Genomic DNA, 12,724 nt, shown 5'->3' with positions numbered 1-12,724 from the left:
CTGGTGAGGTACAGCATGTGGGTGCTCATTATTTCCTCCGAGGAAAGGAATAATTTATTAGACTAATTATCTTGGGTTCATCTTCTTTGATTCTGCTTTGTTTATATCTCTTCATCTACCTTCTTATTGTTGTACCTCTAAAATATTAATTTACTGTTATTTTTTCGATCTCTAGTTCTAACTTTTTACTGGCCCTTCTTTGACTTTGTTCATCCTCTTCTCCTGTTTCTGCATGTCCTGTGCAGGACTTATATATGTTATTATTTCCTCTGATTGATTTATTAATTAATTTAAACCTGCCCTGAGCCTTATCATTTTGCTCCTTTGCTGACCCGAATGCTCGTCGGTTGCAGGTAAAAATGACTCCTCTCTGAGATTTTGCCTCCATTGAAATGATGAGCTCCAGACACTGCATAGGATCGGTGAAATATTCTGAAAATTTCTTTGCATTGGTGAAATAGGGGCTAATTTTACACTTAATTACCCGAAGCTGCCAAGCAAGATGCAGCACGGAGCGCGCCTCTGATAAAAGCACATGGAGATGGAAACATGTAGGGGATGTTGCCCAATGCTTCTCTTTTAGACTTTCCGTGCACCTACCCCTAACTTCCCCTCATCCCCCAGCCTCTACAGTGCTGGGAAAAAGCGGTTACATATGCCTGGATCCCACGGTTGGAGGTGCTCATGCAGAGAAACCGTTTCAAGAGACAGTTGGCACATTCCGTGTCTCTTTCACTAGCCACCCCCCCCCCCCCCCCCCCCCCCTCCCTCCACCCCACCTAAATCCAGGAAACAATATCATTCGAACCCTCCAAGCTCAATAGTTAAGGATTTCCACTTTATAATCTTCAACAATGTAAATACTGTTTGTAGATACACTAAACACTCCCTCACCTCCATTCCCACCCCTTCCCAGACAGTAACAAAAATTACCTTGAATTACCTTGGGATGGAGGACTTTTAAACTCAAGCGGATAGCTAGCAGCAAATGTTTTTCTTTGGAAAGATAGCCCATTACATTTTAATGTGTCTTCCCCATTGTCAAAGCAACCCTGCATGTAATTCGCATTGAGTTTGAATATATCTGTTTGTATTAAGATGGATATACTTTACATCCACATCGCTTCTGCTGGAAAAACCTACGCTTGGTGGCGATCCAGTGGAGCTGCTCCCAGACACATTTCCTACCCTGTCTACTGGAGCTGTGCCAGAGAGTTAGTGCAACTCCAAAAAAAATTATGCCCAATGTCTGTGTTTGTTTAAGGATCGTAGGAGGACCATGATTGCAGTAGAATGTCAACTCTTTTCCATCCTTTGAAACTAATAAGCATGAGTAGTGAAAGGTGAGAAATGTATGAATCATTTATTTCCTTCCAAGCTAGATTCAATCCTGGTATGGATCGGCTCTTTACATTTTAAGAGTAGCATGCTTGCAATGAAAGTCAAGTTGCATCAGGAGGAATGGTTGCAGACTTGCAAAATCATGCATTTATTTTTATTCTCTTTTGCTGACTCCATAATTGGATAAAATATATCTTTGTCAATTTTAAGTGCTGGAGAAGCTTGAAAACAGTATTATTTACCATGAGTCGAGACTGTTTGGTTTTCTGCCATTTCCACCATTAAATTTGTATTTCAGTAAATTCTTGGGTGGAAAATGGCTGTGAAATGTCATTTTGATTGGTGGATGTTAAAATACAAAATAATCATGCAAGGAAATTTATTTCTAAAACAGGAATTTTGACCTATTGTTAGCGACAGTTAAACTTCTCGGTGTATTGCTTGTACAAAAGGACAAAGTGATGAACACAAATCAAAATGTGAATGCAGATGAGATAATGAGTTGCAATGTGTAGTCCTATCTTTGATTTTGCACTCACTTGCCTTACTTCACCGAATCTTTGCTTCCAAAAGAATTAACTCCTGCATCAGCAGTAAGAGAAATTTCTCTGCATACTAAGGGCGAAATCGAATGCCCATGCCATGCCTGACTCAGGCCGCGACACGGCCGGTAAATCTCTTGAGAGGCCTCTTGCGAAATTTACCCTGCTCGCTATGCCTCGCATGGTCTAACGTGATTTTGTGTGATGTCAGGATCTGGATCCCACCCACAATGGGCGGGACCTAAATTTACATATTTAAGTGTGCAGTGAGGCACACTTGACTATGCACTTGACAGATTTAGCCAACGCCTGGGATAGGATCCCATTGCTGAGGAGAAACCAGCCGGGCACTATTTAGCACTGGTCTTCACAAACAGGGAGAAGTTGGCACTGGGGGGTTCTCCCAGGTGATGGGAGGCCCCAGTGCCAGCTGGGTGCCAGCCTGGAACTGCCAGGGTGCTTAGGTGTCATTTTGACTGTGTCGGGGATAAGGCCCGGTGGTGCCCTGCCCTTATGAGGTAGGGTGCAGTTAATTGACAATTTCATTAAAGTATTGATGGACTTTTATTCGTCAAGATTATTAAAGGTAACAGAACCAATGATGATGGATGGAGTTAAGATACAAATCAACCACGATCCAACTGGATGGCTCAAGAACAGACTCAATTGCTACTCCTGTTTCTAAACTAGACGGTATGTCCTGGAATATGTTAATTAATGGCTTGATACCCATTGGAGGATCCCAATGCAAAATTTGTTACTGATGAGTGACAGGTGTTGGGCTGGCCCTGCTCAGGCTACTCCATTGGCTGCAGCAGCCACCAACTCTAGACAAGATTTTTCACTGTTTTCTGTGCAGACATGAGTAACGGGAGTACTCCTCCTGACTCGACAGTCCTGGTAATTTTCTCTTTCCCGCCATGGATTGCTTCACCACCACCCACCTCCACAAAAACACACCTGAGGACTATTGTTGCTGATGCACACAGCCTAAATGTTTAATGCAGGGTGACCTCTGCAGGATCAATTTCTGATGCACCACTTGGCTCAAACATCGAGTCTGGACCCAGATATAAATCTACCCCATAAGTATCTTTAGAAACCATGCTTTTAAAACTTTTCAAGAATCACTAACTACAGGAAATCTTCATGAACTTCCCTCTGGTTTCATTAGGACATATCGCCATGTACAAAGTTATTGATCACGCGCACCACAAAATACATGTTATATTTTTCTTTCATTGCTAAAGATCATCCTTATTGCAATGCTACTGAAATCAGTGATAGAAAATAGACAATATGATCATTGTTTGTTAATGCACCAGTTTCCATTTCACCCAGTTGCATGGCCATTTACCCGTAATACAGTCTATAATTGTCCTTAATTGATTTACCTGTGCTCCTGTGGGGAGAGATTGCAGCGGAGGAGTCTGGTGTTGTGGTGGGTGTGTGTGTAGGTGTGGATGAGAATGGGGATGGTTTTGCTGGTGATGGTGAGGATGATGTTGGTGCGGGTGCGGCTGATGTGTGAAAGGATGGTGAGGGGGATGCTGGTGCTGATGTGAGTGCATGTGATGGTGTGGCTGTGGTGCCTGCTCCTGCCTCGATGTCATCATCTCCATTACTTGACCCATCATGTTCATATTTCCATTTGATAGAGCCGTAGGGTGCTGACTCAGTGCTGCTTTAAGCCTCTGAAAAGAAAACAAAGCAAAGAATGCTAATTAAAACCTCATTGCCTTCCAAATTTGCCATATTGAAGATGTTATACACATTCTCCCCTCAGTATCCAAAAACCCCAGATGTCAAAATAAATGGTAGAAGTTATGCTGGTATTAAAAAGTGTGTAATCATACTTCATCACAAGATTAATGTTCTGCATTTCATTGGCTGACATCTGCGCTTTTAAAAAAAAAATGCCCCTTCTCATTTTAAAGATACCGAGCCGAACATTTTCTTTTTAATGTCTCTACAGAAACGATCATTAGATTCTCTCAACGAAACAAAAATATAACCTTTCAAATGTATTCATATTGCCTTCTTGAGCACCAAATTATAAACAGGAGCTATCCAAATGTATTCAAAATGGTTTGTGGTGATGAAAGCAAAGAAAATAGCATCATTTTGAGTTTCGATATCTAATGCGAGGATACTGCTTTTAGAGGGCAATAAACCTATCTTCTCCTGCTACTTGCTGCACTTTGGTTACCAGCACATTATTCAAATAACTGCCCAGCAGTGGTCTGGCATGGATTAGGTTACAACAGAACAAAGCTCGGCTAAAGAGATGGCAGGAAGTGAATATTATCCAAGTTGAAACAAAGAAAATTACTTGGTTGCCATCCCTCTCCCCCAGGAAAACAACTTGAATGCGCAGCTGGAATTAGGCCTCTTGAGGACAGTGCTCTAACTGAGGGGAACAAATGACAAGGCTTATATCTAAGGTAGTTCAAGCTGGAAATGTAATTTCTACACTTACAGGGCTAACGATGGGAGTGTCACAACCAATGTGATACCACACTGAATAGTCCATTATAGACAAGAGGAAAAAACAGCAATCCAGTAAAGGAATGAGGTTGGTATCCAATAAAGGCAGAAAGTCGAGAAAGAGAACAAAAACAGACAAAGAAAAGAAACAGCAAAATTGTATATCTTAAAAACTAAAATGACAATGAGTGTAAATTTACTGGGGAATAATAATGAAAGACATCTCAGTGAACAAAATTTTGCACATTTTAAATAATATGTTGAGTATGCACATCTATCCAAGAAACACAAGTGTAAGGTAAACAAACATTTACCAAAATGCTCATTCACAATTACTTAAAGTAGAACGATAAAAAGGGCATAAAATGTGTGCATGAACCAAAGAGAGAAAACTAGAGGGGGGGATGTAAAAATTTGCCAAAACGAGAGAAAAACTTTATTGGAAATTTGCCAAAACGAGAGAAAAACTTTATTCAACAATAATTCTAGAAATCAGTTCAGAGCAATTAGTGAGAAAATGCAAAATATCAATTACAAAAAGTAGTAGGAAAATTTAAGAATGTAAAATAATTTGAATATTAAATGAATGTATATTTTACAAGTCTTCACTGGAGATGACAACACTTCTGTAACGTTTTATTCAACTACTGGAGCATCCCAGAGGATTTTGAAATCAGCATTGCAGGAGTGCTGCATTAAGTATGAGCATTTCAGCTCAATCATTGCGCGGAGGGAACAATGGAAAATTTTGTGGGATTGCCCATCATCCTGGGAGCTCCTTAAGTACCCATGAGACTGCAAAGGGGTGAAAGTAGGCAAAGGTGACATCTGTATTCCAAAACGATGATTCAACTGTGTCAGGAATCTACAAGCTCATTAACTTAACATCAATAACAGATAAAATAATGGAATGTGCTCTGAGATGAAGACTTGTATATTAACCCAATTGAATCATATTTTAAATATTCCCAATAAGCTGGCTGGGCGCCTCCTCAGACAACCCAGCAAAATGGCCATGACCACCACAACATCAGCAGTGGCTTGTGAGTTCTTGAACTTTCAGGTTGCTGTTTCTGCTGCGCAGGGCTACTGACAATTCAGCCCAACCTCTTCTTTTATACTCCATGGGTTTTACACTCCATATTATATTGTGTTGCTACTTTCAGACTGCAAATTACACAGCATTTACTTCTAAAAATCTTATCATAGAGTCACTTATAAAGTAACAGGTATTGCAATGAAATGTTAATATTTATATAATACTCGGGACACAACAAGAATGGTAAATCTCACGAGAGGCCTTTTGCGAGATTTATCGGCCTCGTCACGCCTCGTGGGTTATGATCTGGATCCCTCCCATTGAGGTCTAGACCCAGGTTTGCATATTCAAGTGGGCAGTTAGTCTGACTTGAATATGGCTACACTGGATCTATCCAGCACCCTGGCCCTAACAGCCTTGCCTCGGAGACCTTGAGTGGGTGCCATTTAGCACTGGTTTCCACAAACATGGACTAGGCATACCTGGACTTTGTGGGGGGAGAGGGAGGGGGGGTCTCCCAGATGGTCAGGGAATTCCTGGTGGTCGGGCACTGGATTGAGTGGTACCCTGGCACCCCCGATGTGAAGATTGATCCCCGATGCCACGAATGACCCAGGTTTTAAACGAGACTTTGCTTCATTTCTGGGCTTTGGCGAGGAACGCTCTGCAAGGCCACATTTATTCCAGAGTTCTAGGACCAAGGTGCCTAGGTGGCATCATGCCCGTGCTGGGATCAGGCCTGGGGGTGCCTTTACCTTATGACGTGGGGTGCAGGAGGTTCGATGACCCCCTTATTGGCGAGTTGGGGAATTGGGGGGGTCTGGGGGCCATGGTGGGTGGGGGGGGGGGGGGGGGGTCTAGAGATTGGGCTGCACTTCCTGCACTTGCGAATGGAGCTCAGTAGTGCAGGAAACAGAACTAAGTGTGGCCTTGGCGGAGCGTTCCTCGCCAAGGCCCAGAAATGAAGCAGAGGCCTATTTAAAAGCTGGGTCATTCTTGGTGCTGTCAGTACCGGGAAACACCCGGCTAAATGCGCTTGATACTTGACTCTGTTCCATGTCTGTTAAATCCCATCCAACATGTTACAGCCCAGTGAGTGATTTTAATAAACAATAAATATATAGAATATTTGTATGCAGCTGCTCTTCAATCAAGTAATTTCACAAGATAAACAAGATTTTGCAAGCTTTTCATTCATCAAGCCCCCGTGTAAAAATCAAGCAGATGCCCTGGCTCACTGTGCTAGCATTAAGCTAAGCGACCTGAAGCAGTATTATCCAAGCCATCATTGATCAGACTCTGGTGCCTCATTAATTTCTGCTGAAATGCTTGATGAGACTGAACAACATGTTCTTGGCCAGCTTCATTGCTCATTAGAGCTGAAATTCAGCTCTGTCTGCTCAGCCCACGTAGTTAACAGAAGTGCAACATTCATTCTGTCAATCAACACTCATCTCCATCAAGCCCAGGTGAACACATACCTAACCAAATATAATTCTGGCCCTGATACACAATACCCAATACAAACCGTTTAAAAAAAACTCCATTTCATGCGAAATAATGGTAAGACAATTAAAAGTATTTTCCAATAAATAAAGATGAAGAACACCTGTTCCAAATATTTTTAAATGTCATTTTGTCCAGGACTTAACCTTGGGATTCAAGCATAATGCCACTACATGAATGGCATCTCTTGGATGTTACCTAAAGGATAACCATATTATCTGCGAAACATAAGTACAGGTGTACCTGCAAATAATTTTCCGTCAGCACCGGCTGCCAATTAAGGGGTAGTTTTACCAGTTCCTTTCCCAATTTATAGCGTAGACATTGGATTTCATTGTGGGGGTTGGGATAGAGAGCAGTGTGTTCCTATGGATTTTCTGTCTAATAAAATGAATAAATGGAAAATTCAGACTAATCCGGAAGCCCGAATTCCCAACATGTGACTCTGGAGATTGAAATTTACCCCCTAACACTGATTAAGTCATGCAGATGTATGATGTTAACTCAAAAATATTTTTTCAAGATCCTTTTATTTAAATCATAAGCTGCTTAACATTCAAGGTGAAGTCTTTACAAATAGTGCTATCAATGACCAACTCTAAATACTAAGCATCCAGGTCAACATTCTCTTACTCGGCAGCATTTTGTAGTTTTCATGCAACTTTCTTTAACACAAAGCTAAAATAAGGAGACTGGCCAAATGGATAAGGAGATAGCAAACAATAAATATTACTGAAAAGATTTTATCCAAGTTATTGGTCGTTTCAAAAACTTGCAATTTTTTCAAATCAGCTAACAATAAAAAAATACTGAAAATGAAATTACATATTGGTTATTGTTTTTCACTCTTTGACAATCCACATCAAAATCTATGCCAAGGAATCTAAGTAATGGCAGCTATTCATGGTTTATAACTGTTAAGAGCCTCCAGAGGACCTAAATCACTGTATTCAAAGTCTTCTCTCAGCTGACAAGGAATAGAAATGAGGTACAGAATATAATGCCCAGTATAGAAACAGAATAGGAATTTAACACAAAAATGTACTTTTCACAGGTCAATGGAATAATACCAGAATTACAGAATTTGATCAATATTCTTTGTTGGAAGATACTGAAACATGGTTATACTGCTGCCTTATTCATTTAACAGACACTGGTCTCACTAAAAGCTCTTCACCTCTACCGACCCAGGATTGAGTTTGATCTACAACAGGGTGACTCAACACACATGTAATCTGTGTACGATGGTCTGCAGTTACAATGAGACAGGTTCAAACAGTAGGCTAATCTCCTTATACCCAGAGGGCTCAACTGCATTTCATAAAAGTACCACAAATGTCAAAATGTCAACCTTGAATAACCCAGATTGGAAGCAGGCATAATTGAAAAATTGCATGATGCTTGTGTAGTTAGAATGGGATAGGTTTCACAACAATTCCAGTACACGTTTGTGCATCAGAACTGCATATGGGTGTGTAACATTTTTAAGTGTGCAGAATGTTATGAGTTTGTATGGGTTTTACATTCTACTCACAAAATACTTCACCACAGTTTACTCCTGTGGGTGACAATTTGGATTGAAATAGACAAGCAAAATTATTGTCAGTAAGGTACAAATAATACATCCACCATGCTAGGTTAAGCTTTCAGAAGATATGTTTTCTTCATCTTCACAACCACAATGAATAAACTTTCTCCTATTACAAATGGAAAAGATTTTTTAAACGCTTGAGAAATGCATCACATTTGGTGGGCTGTGGAGGGGAATTAATTTAATTAACACAACTGCTGAGAGAAAGCCTTCCTGTACTTTGAGAATTTGAGGCTTAAAAATTTATGTTTGGAAGCTTTATGATTGATTCTGAAGACATTTTAGTTTCTCCCCTGTAATTTTCTTTCCTGACTGGTGTCGCATGCATGAGGCATTGGAGTTCATCATTTTCTGTATGGTTCATAGGTATTTTTCTGCCGCTTGCAAATATTTACCCGTGGAGTAATCAGTTCTGAAAAGTGGAAATAAAGGGGTATTGTCTTCCCCAAAACATTATATGGCAAACTGATTACTGCTTTGAAGGAAAAAGAGACAGAAAAGTCAAATGTTTTGCTGGATTTTACACCCCCTCCATTTTGGGTGTGGTTTCGGGTGTGGGGGGGGGGTGGGCACTACTGGGACTGTAAACAGGCCCACGCATAACTTTGATGGATCCCAGAGCCAAGTTAAGTCCCTTGCATTTAGAGCAGGGAGTGATAGGACAGCTTAGGAAGTTGGCGAGGGGCTAGAGGCACAGGCTATGGAGGGATCAATTTTGAAACATCAAATGATCAAAATATAGGAATGTTTTTTCTCAGCTTGGGGAGGGCATCCCCCGATGTGCACAGGCCAGCCCCGGAAGGATATTTCTCCTTTCCTTCCTGCTCTTTAAACACGAGTCTATAAGAATTGCCTGTCCACATCTGCCAACACCATCCGTATTATGACGTGGGCAGCATAATATTCGGGTCAATTGGCTTGGTAACAAGCTCAGTTGACCATTAATTAATTATTTAAAATTGGCAGGTGTGAGACCAATTTCAGTGCTCACTGTATTATGATGGAACAGCTTAGGGGTGGATGGGATGGTGTGTGAGCTCATGGGTTGGCATGATTGGCACTAAGTTGGCATGGGGCTTTAAAGGGCCATGGGAGTGTGGGGACTATGTGATATGAGAGACAATGAGGGTGGGTAGCATGGCATATGTTGACATATTGGTTTTGAGGGGATATGGGAGTAGATGGGGAAATGAAGTAGCATAGATTGGCATCGATGGGGCTTAAGGAGTGTGTGAGGAGTAGAGCGAGGGACAAGACTGGAGGGATGAATTTTGTTCAATACTATGCCGGAACATAGAAGTAGGCCTCCACACTCATTCTGTGCCTTTGGGCCTGACTTCCAATCCAGCTCACAGTTCGCAACCCCCCCCCCCCTCCCCACACCTCTTCCCCCCCCCCCCTCTCCCGAAGGAATATTCGACCATTAGACTGTGCACGACACAATACTTTTCCCTGTACCTCAGTACACGTGACAACAAACCAAATCCAATCTAGGCAGTCATTTTTAAAGGCCCGGTTCACAGAATTCTCCTAGCTCTGTGCACCCAACATGAGATTGAAAATCTGAGCCAGAGTTTCAGGTGAAGCTGCTGGTGTTTGAAGAGCTGTTTTGTGGGATTTCCCACTCCGTCAGTTTGAATTAATTCCCCTCCATGGGCCGTCAAATGAATTTGAAGTCTCCTGTGCCTTTCCTGCACATTAGTCGACATGTGTTTTGAGGAGTTTGCATATCATGACCAGATCAGGCAAGATGCCCAATGGAGTTATTCTAACTGCTCAATGAGCAGGATGAGCCAGGAAGGATGCTCAGTACAGTAATATTTGCAAACTGTGAACAAATGTCACATGGTAAAATGTCACATGGTCAAATGTCATGTGGTCAAACATTCAGGAATATGTTTAACCAGAGTTAACAATCCTAAAACTGATCCTGCATCATTTGTAAAGCAGCACTGAATCCTTTTTTATTCTTTGAAAGGGAAGCACATGCAAGCATGAACGGGGAACTGGGAGGCCTGGGGAGGATTGTCAACAGTTTCTGTTGTTCTAATGTTCCCACTCAAGGACCATTGGAATCCATGGGCGGGTTCTCCGCCTCACGCCGCTGGTAGCGGAGTTACCGATCAGTAGGAGAATCCGGCATCATGAAGAAAATAGGATCAGCGCGCTTTCCGATGCTCTGGGCCCTCAACGGCTTTGGAATGGAGATTCACCCTCCCATGCCAGTAGGGGGTGAAAATGGGTCATAAGGCCCATTTGCATCCACCTAATGTGCCGGGCAGCATATTCCCCGCGCCCGCATGATTCTCCGGTCCTCTGATCCCCATACTGAAGGGGACCCAGAAAATCCAGGATGGGAGGCTGTATTGCGCTGCAGGTGGGGGGGGGGGGGGGGGGGGGAGGGGGACGACGATGACTGAATTGCATTATAGGGGAAAGGGAGTGACAGCAGGACCTCACTATTGGACCGCCTGCTCAACTCGATGACCCAATAGCAGGATTCCATCGGGAATCCCACACAATCCTTGTCTTGCAAAATTTTGCATGGCTAAAGATTGGGAATGTCTTCCTTATTTGCGCTCCCAGCACGTGCAATCGAGCTCAGGCGGTAGAACACAGTCCTCCAAATGGAGAATCCTGGCCAATATTCCCATAAATAAAATCGCTAAAAATCTGGCTCTATGGATTTACTTTTCAAGAGTAACTCAGTAGCAGCTCAGGAAACATCAGCATCTGTTTGCATTGACATAGATAGCTTTAACCCTTTACACTGCGGAGTGATTCAGTTGTGGCCGTCCTGCATTCTTGCCTTTGGTGGCTCTTCCTCAATACAAAAGTGTTTTGCAATCTTTGCATGAGCTGAACTGATACAATAATGAACATTTAGATGCGAAATGCTAGCTAAAAAGTCAGGCGATTGAAAAGGGAAGAGGATGAAACCATGAGTTATCTCTGAACATAGGAGCAGAAATGTGAGGAAATGAACGAAACATGACAGATGCTGAAGTAACAGGTTGTAAATGATAGAAAGCACCTGAAGACCAGCTAAAGAAAGGAATAGAGATAGTTTTAACAAGTGAGATATGTCATGACTGATTTATTTAAGAGTGCGCGAGCCATGATTAATTCTTTGTAAATAACTGAATCATCTCTTCCTCATGTTCTCATACTCTGAAGTGCCAGTAACTATCCTTCAAGTAACTGAGTCATGATCTCATCATCCTTTAAGGAGGAAAGTTGAAATAGCAAAAAATGCACTGTAGAAGGTAACAAATGATACAAGAGAGAAATGATACAAAATTATTAATTCGAAAAGAATAAATAATCAAGAATAATGCAATAAATTCAGCATATAAATATGGGGAAACCTGCGCAAATATCAACATACACCCAGTCCAAATTTTTAAAAAATATTGTCATTTATCTGAAAAAGTCAGTGCTAGAATTGCAGAAAGCACTTTTTGAAAACTCAGTAAACAGCAACTGAAATAATGTTCCAATGACTCAACAAATATAGAAAAGGTCTGCTGATGAAGGAGCAGATATTTTATGACTACCATTAGCCTGAGCTCTGAGATTGCAGTTTAAAAGCTGGGAAAGCAAAAACAATAAAGTGACAAAAATCTAACAAAAAATTTGAATTACAGAGGTAATGAATGATAAGGTAATTGAAGAAAATTATAGGAAATGATGGTCTGGATTGAACCACCTTGGGAGTAAGTTGGAGGTTGCACTGTGGCTGGCGGCCTGCGGGACAGCCTATGAGGGAAATAATTTTTCTTCCATTGGTCTCAGTTATGCCACTGTAAAGTTTAATCAGTCACCGTGCAATCAGATCAACATCTTTCAGGGGATTTGAAAATTGCACATCATTGTTCACCATGGACTGGTCTTGACTCGGAAGTCCATTTAAAATGATGGTTGGGTCCCAATTCTGGGATTCCTGACCTTATTCCTGGGCTGTCTGATTTTCAGGAGTTTCTTTATAGTATGTGGGCAGGTCCCTGTCAAAAGCTTGCACCCAGCACTCAGCTCCATTGTGAAGAAAGGCATTTCCTACTCTGCAATTTTCAAGGAGTTAGGCCGGGTTTTTAAATCATTGTGGTTCATGGTCTCTCAGAAGATATGTGTAACCTAGCCTGCATGAGGGGACCTATTTAATGGTGAGTACAAAAGGTCCTCCTCATGCCCCATACGCCAAGGTAAGGCCTCCTCTAC

The 12,724-nt window shown here is 41.8% G+C and overlaps 1 protein-coding gene across 3 annotated transcripts in view; it reads right to left on the bottom strand.

The window, feature by feature from the left end:
• Positions 1 to 12,724, bottom strand: part of creb5b (cAMP responsive element binding protein 5b) — a 473,696-nt gene that overhangs the window by 20,678 nt on the left and 440,294 nt on the right. For all 3 annotated transcript variants that reach the window (XM_038797274.1, XM_038797276.1, XM_038797275.1), the window contains one exon: positions 3,278 to 3,577. In XM_038797274.1, the coding sequence (XP_038653202.1) occupies positions 3,278 to 3,577 (300 nt within the window). The remainder of the gene's footprint in view (positions 1 to 3,277; positions 3,578 to 12,724) is intronic.

Source organism: Scyliorhinus canicula, chromosome 5 (genome assembly GCF_902713615.1).
Source record: "Scyliorhinus canicula chromosome 5, sScyCan1.1, whole genome shotgun sequence".
NCBI classification, from domain to species: Eukaryota; Metazoa; Chordata; class Chondrichthyes; order Carcharhiniformes; family Scyliorhinidae; genus Scyliorhinus; species Scyliorhinus canicula.
Note: the sequence above shows the minus strand (reverse complement) of the source record. Positions and strands in the feature narration are given on the sequence as shown.